The sequence below is a fragment of the Sminthopsis crassicaudata genome, chromosome 1 (genome assembly GCF_048593235.1).
Source record: "Sminthopsis crassicaudata isolate SCR6 chromosome 1, ASM4859323v1, whole genome shotgun sequence".
Lineage (NCBI taxonomy): Eukaryota > Metazoa > Chordata > Mammalia > Dasyuromorphia > Dasyuridae > Sminthopsis > Sminthopsis crassicaudata.
In genome coordinates this window covers 379,774,712-379,789,084 of record NC_133617.1, presented here as the reverse complement: position 1 = coordinate 379,789,084, position 14,373 = coordinate 379,774,712, and the positions used below count along the sequence as shown (strand labels likewise).

The following is a 14,373-nucleotide window of genomic DNA, read 5'->3' as shown; positions in this document are numbered from 1 at the left end:
TATTGGCCCTATTTTATTTCAGAACCCCCAAACTCAAATGATCTAGCAGCCTCAGTCACTCTAGTAACAGAAACTAGAGATTATGGCTACACTCAGCTATGGAGTAAATACTGTATATAGGCTCAATGGAATATATGTGATTAAAGGGGCAATGAAAGACTTTCTGGTAGCAGCCTGCTAGTGTCTGAAATTCCCACAGTAGGAGTCATTCTTTGTGTTATGGCATTAAATTCTGAAAATGGATGTCAAAATGCAAATGTTCCTTGGAAGAGGTAGAACATTAGTGGGTGGTAAAAAGTGTAAGGAAGTAAGGGAAAGGGCTAGAGGTTGCTGGGTACTAGAGAGTTGGGCTCCAAAGTAGAGACCTTTCTAGAACCAGCATAAAAAAACATTCTTGCAGAAGACATTCAGATCAGAGAAACCACAGTAGGAGGTAGAGAAATACAAACATCATCTACTTTGCAATTTCCTCAAGTTGAATACTTTCTACCAAGTTTTATTGCAACAATATGGCATGACATTTTGGGAATGACTAGGAATTCAAAACTACCCAAAAAAATTCTGGATGTAAAGGGAAAGAACACCAACATAAGTGAAATTCTAAGACAGAGAGTACATGTGAAATCCTAGAAATCAAATGGTTATTATATCCACTCCACCTGCCATGTAGTAGCTATTTGATCTTAGTCAAGTTGCAAAATAAGTAAACCTTAAATTTCTTCATCCATAAAAATGTAAATAATGTGTATCTATGTAGAATAAATGAGATTTATCTCATTTATCAGAAGGTAACTTAAATATTGCAAAGAATATGTTTTCTAAGGTAGCATTGCTAATATAAATTCCAGCAATAATTGTACTCATCACTGTATTGATCTAGTTATATTTTGCCTAAATTAGTGCTAGGAAAAAATGCAAACAAATCAATAATGATATGAAATGTTCACTTGAATGTGAGACCTTATAAGTAAGTCTTATTGAATATGTTTTCAGAAGAAATTCAGTTTGTTTCATTTCCTTAACATTTATCAAAACGAAATACCCTTAACAGCATTTTTACTGTTATTAGTCCAAAGACATAAAAAAAAAAAAAGACATTAAGGTTTTCCCAACTGTTTCTTAGTTGTCTTTCAATTCCAGAACAACTTAAAACAAGTTATTGAAATTTGATAAATAACAAACTAGTCATTTTTACCTACAGATTATGAAAATACTATGTTAAGAATCCCCTCTACAAGATCTTCAAAAGGATATTTCCAACTATACTATGAAGACTTTAAATGAAAATGAATGAACCATTTCTTAAAAGCATCCATTCTACCTTGAAACAGATTAGAGACTGAACACAGTATTCCAAGCATGTTCTGACTAGAACAGAGAATAGCAGAAATCTTAGCTCCTTTTTTTTAGATATTTTTCCTTGATATACCCTAGAATTTTGATATCAAAGCGTACATATAGAGTTTAGGATCCTCTAAAATCTTAGAATCTTTTTTGAAAGAATTGTTGCCATGCCACTTCTTCCTTATCTTCTGCTGAAGAATTTATTTATTTTTTAGTCCAACTGCAGAAATCAGAAGCCCTAGAGACAAAGACATAGGTTTAATTTCTGACACCAGTGTTTCTGATTTATATAATGCTTGGCAAATCAATTAGTTTTTCTACTTCTTTGTCTATAAAATGGAATGAATATTACTTGTTACTGTTTACCTCACAGCACTATAGTGAGGAAAACACTTTGTAAAGTGCTGTTTAAAATGCATTTTATTTTTAAGGATAGCAGTTTACACATGAGAATGCTTAAAATTGTTTTCTTTTTATCTATTCTGTATTTACTGAATCAGGTCACCAGAAAAAAACCTTAGTTACTCAAGGAACCAAAATATATTTAGTTTGGTTTGAATGAACTATATAATTCTCCCAAAACTTCTTAACTAATTCATTTTAAAATTAATAAGAATAATGCTTTGTGGGGGAAAGAATTCCCTTGTTCGCTATACCAAATAGTTAAAAAATATTTGTTGTTTAGTTTTTTGTGATTTTCTTGATCCGATCTGGTGGTCATTTTTCCCTTTGGGAAAAATATTTATTTATTTTCTCGATCTCAAATTATTGATAACAAGTTTACTTTAATACCTTGTATCTTTATTAGACAGGTTGTCTTATCTTCTGCAATATCAATTCATGAAAAATAACTTTAGAAATATGAATTTTATTTATATTTCTTTAGGCTCATTATTCCACTCCTGAATATGCCTTTGTGTATCAGTTAAGCAATAGATTTTGTAACATTTTTTTTTTTTCCACAGTAGAAGGTCTAGCTTTCAAGTCAAAGATGTGTTATATTTATGTTCCTCGAGGTTTATCATGTCTTCTTGGGTTGTATTTAGGCACTTAGTACTACTCAACAATTTCTCCTACAGTTATCACATGCCAAGGGTACCTGAACTCAAAAATGTGTCCATACCTAATAAACATCTTGAAGATGTCTTTTCAAGTTTACTGCCCATTTTCTTCTTTGTGCATTCTTTGCTGGAACCATAAGAAACATTAGCTTATCTATCATATGATGCTTTTCTGAGCCGAGAATGGTAAAAATAATGAAAGGATCTCCAGTGTGCTTGCCTGGCAATGATGGCATGACTGGTGTGTTTAATAAAACCTTTATTGGTACATTTTCCGGTGTGGTGGTGTTGGCAGAAATGGTCCCCCTTTGGATTTGGAACTCGGCAGCTGATGAAATACAGTAAACATTAATTTGGAATGGGCTGCCAGTTTTGGAAAGCCAGGTGACATTTTATTATATTTGTACTGAACAGGGGCTGTGCCGCATACTGCTGTAGCTTCCGCTGTCAGAGGCTTAGCTGGCATTATGGAAAAAAAAAATGGCAGGCCTGAGAATCTTATCCCCTGAAATGAAAGTCGAATGCCAAATTGAAATTCCTACAGGATTTCCGATAGCAATGGGGGAATTGAGAAGCCCACAATTAAGCATATGGGCATTAAGATAATTGTCAGATCTGTTGGCGGACATGATAGAAGACAGATGGGTACGAATCAGTGCGCTCCACTGCAGCACCCTGGGAGACAATTTGACGTTTTACCTGCCTGAGCTACCCTGCCATATTTGTCACTAAATGTGCGGCACAGCATCTTACTGAGTGTTAAGTGTTTTTTGCACGACAGTATAGGTAGATGTGTGGGACTCTGGTGCCCTCTAGTGAAAAACAATTGAGAGCAGTGTTAAATGCTGGTGTCTCCTTCCAAGTGATGTTTGGCTGTCTCAGGAACTAGTTGCTTCACCTTAATCTCCATTCTCCTAAATTCTGTCATTTCTTGCTTTTTTAGGTCGGTGCCCATCGCGAAGATGGTGTGGCTCTCAGAGGCAGCCATTCTCTTGTGCCAAACCAGGTTCCAGTCCCACAACTCCCAGTTCAGTCGGCTACTTCCCCTGACTTGAACCCTCCCCAAGATCCATACAGAGGTGAGTCCACGACATAAGTGCTCTTGATCCATCTGTTTTGATCTATATGCTTTACTTGTTCCCATGTTAGGTTAGATACTGACATTTGCATACTTTAGTATTCATTTTTAGATTAAAAACTGGCACAGAACCAAAGATCAAGTTCAGCATGATAAAGTAAAATGAGAAAGCAACCATTTAGAACTTGTTTTTCATAGGTTCTGTTTCTGCAAAAACTGGTTTTTTTTTCCCCTTCAAAAGTCCTTTGGAGATCTGGTTTCATTTGAGTGGAGTTGAAACATCAGAGTGATGATGATAAAGTTTATTTTAGTTATTTACACATTTTTCACTCAGTCAATAAAATTACCATTCAAATCATCTAACATGATTAGATGTAATATGACAGTGAACTTTCCAAAAAGATAGGGAAGAAGGATTTTTTTTAATTGAAGGAAATTTAGGAAGAAAAAAAATTGGCAGTATAAAGCAGAAATTATCAGAAATTATATTACTTCTCTGGTCAGGAAAAATCTAGCATGATTATGTACCTCCTCTGATAGACAAGAGTTTTTGTTACCTATAGACAGATACCCATGACCATTTATTGTCTACAACTTATTTCAGGGCTGGAAATTTTTTTTGAGAAGATGTAGCTTATTTCTGTGCTTCTTAAGTAACCCCAAATGATTAAATTTCAAATGGAAACAAACTTTTAAATCAAAATAGCTTCTACCTTCAATAATAATTGCTAGAACCAAATTTTAAAATTTTGTCATAACCCAAAAAGGTGAGTCATGTCATATCTCAGCTTTCCTTCTGAAGTGTTTATCAGAACTGAACAAATTGAGGATGTTAACGGCTCAACTTTCTGGGCTCATACAAATATTTACAATTTGACCCTAGCATCATTTATTTTTGATGGTAGAAGTTACTTGGATCCAGTAGTTAAATTACAATTTTAACCATGACCATCTGTGATTAAAATGAAAATGTTTAACTGCCTAACATACATATCTCTTTTAATCACTAATTATTCTTTGAATGAGAAGGAAATGTACTTCAGTAATATCATTATGGTACCTTTTGATTTCCTACTGACTGAATGTATTTATTTTATTCCATGGGAATAATATTTTAAGGATTTTTTCTATTAAATCATGCACATGGAAAAAACTCAATATAATAGCTGATATTTACTTGGGTTCTTAATCAGAACATTGAGGTGTGTGATTTTCATGATTATGATTTTCATTGCAATTAAGTTGATGTTTTGTAGACAGTGAAATTACCATCTACTCCAAAAGATTGCAAAATAGAATTTAACCTCAGAGCCCATGCAATGAAAACTGGTTTCAGCAGGTGCATTTTTGAAACTTCCCCAGAGAGCATAAAAGAGTGACAGTATGAGTACGAGGATCAGAGTTCAGGAGTACTCGTTTGTATATTTGGCACCCCCACAACATATATCACACACGTCCATGCATTGAGTTTTTGGTTTAAACATTGGCAATATTAGAAGCCTTTCTTTTTTTTCCCCTTCTAGGCATGCCAGCTGGATTGCAGGGGCAGAGTGTATCCTCAGGTAGCTCTGAGATCAAATCCGATGACGAAGGAGACGAAAACCTGCAAGACACAAAATCTTCTGAGGACAAGAAATTAGATGACGACAAGAAGGATATCAAATCAATTACTAGGTCAAGATCTAGGTAACAGTATATAATACTGTCGCTTCATTTAATTCCTTTATTGGACTTTGATGAAGTGAACAGAACAAGGAAGAAACTATTCAGTTTTTTCCTAGCAGGTAAATCCACAGCTAAAAAGGCCTATTCTAGAAGTACTGATAGTATCATTTCAGATACCGGTACTCTAGTAATGCCTAAAATACTCTTATAATCATCAATTTGGGCACCAAGAAAATTATAGCCGTAAAAAATAATTACTGATATATTCAAAAATAAAACAACCTACTTTTAATGCTCATTTTAAAATTTGATGCAAAATGTTATTTTTTAAAATTTCTTTTATAGATCAAAAACTGCAAAATAATATAAAATAATAGTACACTGTACTCTTTTCTCTTACCCTTAAAATACATCTGAATACTTACTTTATCCCAATTTTTAATAGCACTGACAATTGTATTTTTATGATGACAAATTGAGTCATGGTTAGAATGATATCTAAATTGTTAACATTCTTCTTTTGCAGTGTTTATATAGATAGAAGTATGATATATAGTATTTATATCCTAATTGATATCATCAAGTTTATTTTTAATGCCCAATATATTTATATCTTGATTTTTCTTAAAATTTTACTTCCATCTGAGAGTGTGCTACTCTCTTGCTTGATCTTTGAGTTCCCTTTAACATGTTTCATTTCCACAGGGAAGCCTAATTAATATCACATTTATAGAGTACTTCCAGGTTTACAAAGCATTTCCCCACAACAATCCTGTAAAGTGAGGTTAAGTGACTTGTTTATGATAGTAAACATCATAGCCTGGACCTGACGTTGCTCTGCATTCAGGTGTAGCTTGCGGATCTACTGGTACTTCAGCTGAGCCATACAGCCTCTCTTTATTTACTTTTGAAGAAGCCATGATTATGACCAAGTATCTTTTAACAAACAAGAACAGACTGGTATCTTTATCTAAAGATTTCATTAGACAAAAAGTAAATTCAGCCATGAATTCAGTGTACCTGTGAAGTTTATGGTCTCTGGCCACAATGAAATTAAGGCACCTAAAGAGAATAGCTTAGGTTAAGTCTGATACTAGTTAGCTCATTTCATTAGAACACCAACAAGGTCAACATTTTATCTTCATTGGTCATGGATTTTCCATTGTTGTCTTCTAAGAATATAATCTGTTTCCTGAATTCCAGTCAGACACTTCACAAGAAGGCAGCCAATTTAGAAATCTCTGAAGGATTCATTCATGCAAATCCATTACCAGTAAAATAAAACTTTTTCAGATTACATGCCAGACTTCCTGGGTCAGGAGAGCTCTTTTAGTACCACCATAGCACATTCAATAAAGATGCAATAGTGACTTTAACTTTGAAAATAATATAGTTGAAGTATTCAAATGTGTAAATGTTCTATTTATTTGAATGAAAAAGCTGATACAGACAATGTACCTTCTATACAACTTCTCTGCACAATCACTAAGTTTCTGGTATTGTCAGTACCTAGCAGAGACAAAGCATATTAAACAGTAGCTGCTGTTGTCATACTAAAGCTTATCAAGCTAGTCCCCATCAAAGGAATATATGCCTGTTCCCATGGCTAAAAAGGGAATGATCACAACACTCACAATGTACACACACATACACACAGCATGGGAGACATGCTGATCCTGAAACACTTGTGCCAGTGTGTTGATTCACTACCACAGTGACACAGGATTAGCATTTCCACCTGTTTTTCAATTTTGTTGCAGTTGCCACAGTCTAAAAGATTTGTAAAAATGTTATGGGCTAAATAACCCAATTTATGCTTGTATGTACATTAACTTGGGAATTTTTGCAAAAATGGTGCCGTGAAAGATAATCCTAGTACCAGCTCCTAGCCCCCAAAGTAATATAAGCAGGAAGCTCAAATGCTAATGCTTCCAGGTCTCCCTTCTGCCTTTTACCTTCCAGGTGCCGGCCTATAATAGCTCTGTTGGATTTTAAACACCAACTATCACAATTAAGGTCTAAACCATAAGAGATAAGGGAACAACTCAGATAAGGCCAAAACTAAAGAAGGAAAAGAGGAATGTGAATGTAGGAAACAAGAAAATAGGGGATACCATAAGGTTAGCATTTGTTGTAAGTATATAAAATATAGCACAGGAAGAAATATACAGAAAGGAGGAGAGGCTCATTTCAAATGCTTCTTGGAACATTCCTCTCATCAGTGACATGAGGGGATCATCTCTTAGCTCTCGTACTACCAGTCTCAAAAGTCCTCCCCTAGAAGGACTACAGAAAGTTAATTCTATGATGAGCAAAGGTTAAGAAAAGTTTGTCAAGCAGTCAACATTTGAAATTGCTTACTAGGTACTAGAAATATACAAAATCAAAAGTTAAAGGAGCTCTGGTCCTCAAGGAACTTAAAATCTAGCTGGGGGAAGAAATTTTACATTTAGAAATATCTACAAAGTAGGTTAAATTTAGGGGAGGAGAAAATAACAGATTAGAGAATCAGGGAGATTAAGCCATATTGTAGGAATTTTCCTACAGCTCTAGCCCCTATCATCTGAGGGACACAAAGAAGACGTCCAATCCTATTGTTTGAGTAGCAAGTGCTGGGGAAAGTGAACAATAATACTAGGCCTTAAGGAGAGGAAGGATTGGGGGTTGGAAGCATAATTTCATCAAGGAAACCAGAGAAAAATCAACATACAGAGAAAAAAATAAAGGAGAGCTGATTAAGGAAAAGAAATGTCAAGGAAAAGAAAACTGAGGCCAAATTCCCTGAGAAAGGTGCACAAGGAATTCCTCAAACCTTACAAAAACATCAATAAAACAACTCTAAGAACTTCTATGAGGGTTCAAAAGCAACATCAAATTAAGTGAAAATATCAAAGATACAGCAGAGAAATACAAGCTGTTAAAGAAACCAGCAAGTCTAACAAGACACTAAAGAATTTAGAACAAAATATAAACACTCTCAATAATAGTAGATTCTCTTAAAAAAACAGAAATGGAATACAAAAGTGCAAAAGGGAAAATAATGGAACCTGTCTATATTAAACTATGTATTATTTAGCAAATATTTGAATATCATCTGGAGTTTTTTAGCTCCCACCTTATGCACTAATAGTTCAACATGGCTCATTTAAATTGAACTAAATTCCACTAATTGTTATTTAACTGGATGTTGGGAATGCTTTCTGTGCTGTAGAGAATTTAGGATTAGTAACAACTACTAACTAGCATCCTTGCATTCTGAACTAATGAGCCTGTAGTTCATATTTAAAAAGCTGCTCTTAAGATCCATCAATCTTCTAAGATTTGACATGCTCGGCAAACAAGCTACAAATCTTAGAAATTAAAATTCCAAAATAGAAAAAAAATAACAGTGTTAGCAGTGTTAGATATATTCTGAAGATATTAAATAAAAGATGATAGGTTTTTCTTCTAAATCTGGTGGTCTTGATAAATTTTTTAGTTAAGATTTACTATTGAAAAGTACTTAGAATGCCTTAATAGCAAATGTTTAATAATGTTACTACAAAAATATAACAGGAAAAAAATGTTACTTCCTCCTATTCTTCACTTGCTTCCATATTTGATACAATTCTGTGTACACTGTACAAAGATTCTGATATTCTAGTCATATTTTAGCATGAATGTCCATAATGCTATTTAAATAGCTGCCAAGGCCACCTGCCCAAGTACTAAAGTGAGGGTTGGCAATTATGTGGTAAATTAAGGTTGTATACATTCCAGATATTTTAGACCAAAATATTCACTTGCAGCACACCCTAAGCACTCAATAAATGATCCCCTTATGTCTTCAGTTATCCAAATTGGCTGTCTAATCCCCCACATAATTGCCAACTCTCCACTTCACTTTGGAATAGGGAGATTTGGCAGAAGGTGTTCTGTTTGGGACAAAGAATTAAGATTCACTTATCCTGATCTTAGCAAGCATTTTAGGAGTATTTTGTAGGTTACTGCTAAAATAAAAAGCATTTATCAATTTCCCACTCATTTTGCAAAATGCCACTGCTTCCATGCTATCTTCCTCTTTTTTATGGATAGGAAAGATGAGAGAAAAAAGTACAGTGACAATTTGAGTATTTTCATTTCATTCTTTGTTGGTAAGAAACCCAAAAGAGATGCTTCTATGTGACTAACACCTCTATGTTGCTGTTCAATGATCAGATCAATTCTTATTAATTTAACTAGTAGCTATTACATATACATATTAATGGATCCTTTGAAGTTTCAGTAGACTGTTTTAATTTGTTATTGAGAACCTTCTCATTTGAAAAGGTCACTCTTGTGACATTTAGTTATGCTTCCAAATCTGTATTATAAGCCAACAGTGTTGGGGGAAAAAAAAAAAATCTATGCAGTCTATTTGCATAACCAATTTATTTATTTATACATTTATTTATAAGTGAATAATGAATTAAAATTACTTTATTAGCCCATGAACCTTTGGAAAACAAGTTCTCATTTTCAAGTCTTCTTTGTGTTATATATAGCACAATGTTTAATGTACAAAATGATTACCCAAATGATTGCCTTTTTGACTTTACCTGAGGGAAACTTGCTTCTGTTTCTGTTCCACTTATTCCATTCTGTTCATTATTTCAAGTAGTGTTGATTTCTAAAGGACCTAAGTGCTTTATTATAACAGTATCCTGCTTACTGTTTTCAGAGGACATTGCAGGCTTGGGAGTAGAAAGTAGAACTGCAAATTAAATGATCTATTTAAGTGAATAAACAACAACTGGGTGGGGGGAAGCAAAAAGAGATTCATTTTGACCCAGCCCAGCTATTTTTTAATCCTACTCTTTTCTAAAATAGCATATCAAGGAAGCCTCACCATGCCTCACTGGGCTTCCTGAGCTTAAAGTTGGGAGGAGCCACATTTTTCCAGTCAGGTCATCAGGAAGTACTTGTTGCAGTGTAATACTAATGACTCTTTTCTCCCCTCATATTTCTTTGTCCCTTGCCTCACATCTTAGTCTGTCCATACTATGTCTACCAAGGGAATCATTTTAATGCACCAAGCATCTTAAATTGCAGGTGATTCCAAAACCCAATTCATCACATTATACAAATTGATCCATGAGGAGGAACCACTCCAAGCCAGTATTTTTCCATACTCCAACGATTAGCCAAAAAAAGTTGTTGTTAAGTCATTTCAGTTGTATCGAACTCTTCAGGGTTCCTTTTGGGATTTCCTTAGCAAAGGAGCAATTTGCCATTTCCTTCTAATCATTTTACAGATGAAGAACTGAGGCAAACAGATTTGCCCAGGGTCACAAGTGTCTGAGTCCGAATTTGAACTGTCTTCATGATTCTGGACCCAGTGCTCTATCCACGCCAGAAATTAACTTTTTTTCCTCTAGAAAAGAGGACAGAAAGAGACAGAGATTCAGCTGGTCATTTCACATTGCAACAAAGCAAGCATCTTTCTTTACTCAGTGAAAATTTGAACTTAAAACACAAAAATGTTAGAGGCATAGAAGACTTTCAGACATTATCACCTAGTCCATAGGATTCTTGACTTCTCTTTAGTAACCTTTGTTTGATATTTGTTATAGGGAGCTCACTATCTATTGTGGCTGCTCATTTCATTTTTTAAAAGCTTAAAGTTGGAGAATAAAGTGCTGTTCTCAGTTAAGCCAAAATTTGCTTCCCTGTCATTTTCTTGTGTTGGTCTATGGTTTGCCCTTTGGAACAATACAGAACAAGTCCATTTCCTCTTCTAGGTAAAAGCCTGAAAATATTTGGAGATCCCTATCATCACCCCACCACCTAGGACTAAATAGCTATAAATTTACTCAACTCTTCTTCATTTACAAATTTCCCAGACTTCTCACTAGCATGCTCACTCTGTGGATAAAGTTTAGCTTCTCATTATCCTTAAAGGGAAGTGCCTGGAACTAGGAACAGTACTCTAGTTGCTTCTCTCACCTATTTTTAAAATAATTGATTTCCAGAACAAGGAAAAGCCGTGAATCATATAATTTGACCTCCTGAGAGGTAGAAAACAAGGCTCAGAAAAGTTTGAAGATCTTTTCCTAAAACCATATAGTTGATAATAGCAAAGTATGGACAACATCCAGGTTTTAGAACTCCTTTGTCTTATTTAATTTAAAAAAAAAAAAAAAAGAAAAAAGAAAAAAACCTAAATTCAGGAGCTTAAACCTATCTCTCTCTATTTTGCCTTAGCTGGTTTAAGTCTATTGAGATCTTTTTAAATCATTTGTTTTCCATTGGTTCTAAATACCACCCAGAATAGAACTTTTTGAAAAACTTATTTTAAAATGTACTTTACTTAAAGGGGTCGTGCTCCCTGTAGGGTAAGAGAAAACAGGCTGTGGTGCTGCTTTTTGAAATGTAATGTTTGTTGTTGAAATGTACATTGTTTCACTTTGGCTGATATCCTACACTTTCATTCTCCCAATGCAAACAATATGTGGCTCTGATTCTGGCTTGGCCACTGTCTCCAGTTTGATCTGAGGATTATATCTTTGGTAGAATCATTAGCTCTTTTCTCAGGTCAAATACATGCTGGAGATTTAATAGCATAAAAAGCTTTCTCACCCCTTCGTAGGCAGTTTCAACAGCAAAGCCATTTGTAAAATTCTGGCCTCAAATGGATCTCAGTGAAAAATCTTAAGGAAAAGAAAGCCAGAAGGAGGAGGAATAAAGAAAATATTTAGAAAGCTTTTCCCCTCACATCATTAGAAAATATTATGTCTTTTTTGTTTGCTTGTTTTTTTATTTCACAGCAATAATGATGATGAAGACCTTACACCAGAGCAAAAAGCAGAACGTGAAAAAGAAAGGAGGATGGCCAACAATGCCCGTGAGCGCCTGCGTGTACGTGACATTAATGAGGCTTTCAAGGAGTTGGGCCGCATGGTGCAGCTCCATCTGAAGAGTGACAAGCCCCAAACAAAACTCCTGATTCTCCACCAGGCTGTGGCCGTCATTCTCAGCTTAGAGCAGCAAGTGCGAGGTCAGTGGTACATCACATTCTGCTCTCATGTATGATGACAAGTTTAACCTTGAAGTTGATAGTGTTACAAGCAATAACAAATCTCAGGAAAGGTTCTTATTCTTTCAAGCAAAGAAATTCATAGTCCAGTATGATTATTCTAATTTAAGGTCACATTGAAAATCTATAAGGCAACTCTTTGTTTTGACTAAAGTGTTTAGACTATCCCTAAGTGTATTATCAGAATTCAGAGTCTAGAAGATCTGCCTTACACTCACTTCAAGAATTACAAAGTTGATATACAAATTTAGTATTCAATTCAATCTTAATCATCTTCTCCCTTACTTCCTAGTTAAATGCACACATATTTAACATACATGCAAAATACCTTAATTACCAACTGCTATTGTAAAATACCCATTAATTTTGTACTGCTGTGAAAACACCAAGATTCATGACATTACAACTTTAACCCCAAAAGTAGCACTTGGGTTCACCAAACAATTGGATCTAGATAGCGAGTTCACAAGACTGAACCATTTGACAATGCTCTTTACTTTAATATTACACAGAAAGGAATCTGAATCCTAAAGCAGCATGCCTGAAAAGAAGGGAAGAAGAAAAAGTATCTTCAGAACCTCCTCCACTCTCGTTGGCGGGACCTCACCCTGGAATGGGAGATGCATCAAATCACATGGGACAGATGTGAAATGGTAAGTTTTACTTTCAACACATATAGATATCATTCTTAACATCAGACTTTTTTTTAAATAAATTTTAACTGAGACCTCTCCCAGATTTTGATTGAGAAAGAGAAAACATTCTAAAATTAAAAAAGTTCAGAAATTGTAAAGTTCTGAAGTTCAAAAAAGAATAGCTTTTATGCTAAAATATGTTCATTAATTTTTTTTTTTTTTTTTTACTTTTTTCACAGGTCCAAGTTGCCACATTTCTTCATTAAAACAAGAGACCACTTCCTTAACAGCTGTATTATCTTAAACCCACATAAACACTTCTCCTTAATCCCCTTTTTTTGTAATATAAGACAAGTCTGAGTAGTTATGAATCACAGACGCAAGAGATTTCAGCATTCCCGATTATCAAAAAACAAAAAACAAAAAAAGTGCAACTTGAGGGACGACTCTCTTTAACATATCATTCAGAATGTTTAAAGCAGAATGTTGCGAGCTGTGGCACGCAGCCCAGAGACTGAATGGCAATCTTCTCCACACTGTGGAACAATGCATTTGTGCCTAAACTTCTTTTGGAAAAAAAAAATATAATTAATTTGTAAGTCTGAAAAAATATTTAATTTAAAAATTGTAAACTTGCAATAATGAAAAAGTGTACTTCTGAAGAAAACTACATGAACGTTTTTGTTGGTGTTGTAGTCAGCTAGTGTTTATACTTACTGGATATTGAAGGGGGGAGCTTTGCTACCCTAGTTACAAAACCAGCAAACGTCCTAATGAAAATGAAGTGATGACATTAGCCATTCCTTAGGGTAGGAGGAACAGATGGATCTTATAGACCTATGACAAATATATATATATAAATATATATATAAATATATATTAAAAATTTAGTGAATATGGTAAGCTTTTGTTCATTTGTTTCAGACTTTTTTCTCCTGTAAAAAAAATAGTACTGATTAACTTTTTTAAAAAAAAAAGATTTTACTGTAAATATGGATTTTTTTTGTCTTATTTCTGTCCCCTCTCCCCTGGTTTGTTATTGTAACCTGTAGTGCCAACTCTGTCTCTGGAGGGGGAGTACAGGATGAAATGCTGACCCTGATGTTGCTTCTCATTCATAAATAAGTAGAAAGTTGTTTCTCCAGTCTTTTGGGAACACAGGACTTAAAAGTCACATCATGTGTAGATATTACAAGCAGCATTATCAAGACGTGGCAAAATGAATTTGTCGGAATCGTAATGTTGCTCTTGTGACCCTATTCTGGGATTTTCAGAGGTACAAGGTTAGAATGCTACAATGTTACCACTGTGCCTTCCAATGTTTATATCATCAGAAACATAACATAATCAAGTGGCTGTGATTTTAAACAATTAAAGTGTTACCTACATGTGTAGCCTAAGTAGTGTGCAGTGAGGCGTTTCTGAATACATGGTCAGATTTTTGAAGAAAAAAAAACAAAAAATAAACATCAAATCAGAAAATTGCAAGTAGTGTGATAGATATGATTGGTTTTCTTTCTTTTATTAATTTTTTTA

At 34.5% G+C, this 14,373-nt stretch overlaps 1 protein-coding gene across 17 annotated transcripts in view; it reads left to right on the top strand.

The window, feature by feature from the left end:
* TCF4 (transcription factor 4) overlaps positions 1–14,373 on the top strand; it is a 406,802-nt gene that overhangs the window by 391,973 nt on the left and 456 nt on the right. For 12 of the 17 annotated variants that reach the window (XM_074279413.1, XM_074279409.1, XM_074279410.1 and 9 more), the window contains 5 exons: positions 3,349–3,484; positions 5,007–5,169; positions 11,934–12,163; positions 12,715–12,855; positions 13,077–14,373. The exon at positions 13,077–14,373 is cut by the window's right edge and continues 456 nt beyond it. In XM_074279413.1, the coding sequence (XP_074135514.1) occupies positions 3,349–3,484; positions 5,007–5,169; positions 11,934–12,163; positions 12,715–12,851 (666 nt within the window). In that variant the 3' untranslated portion in view covers positions 12,852–12,855; positions 13,077–14,373. The remainder of the gene's footprint in view (positions 1–3,348; positions 3,485–5,006; positions 5,170–11,933; positions 12,164–12,714; positions 12,856–13,076) is intronic. The other 5 variants (XM_074279414.1, XM_074279411.1, XM_074279425.1 and 2 more) reach the window with 1 other exon arrangement.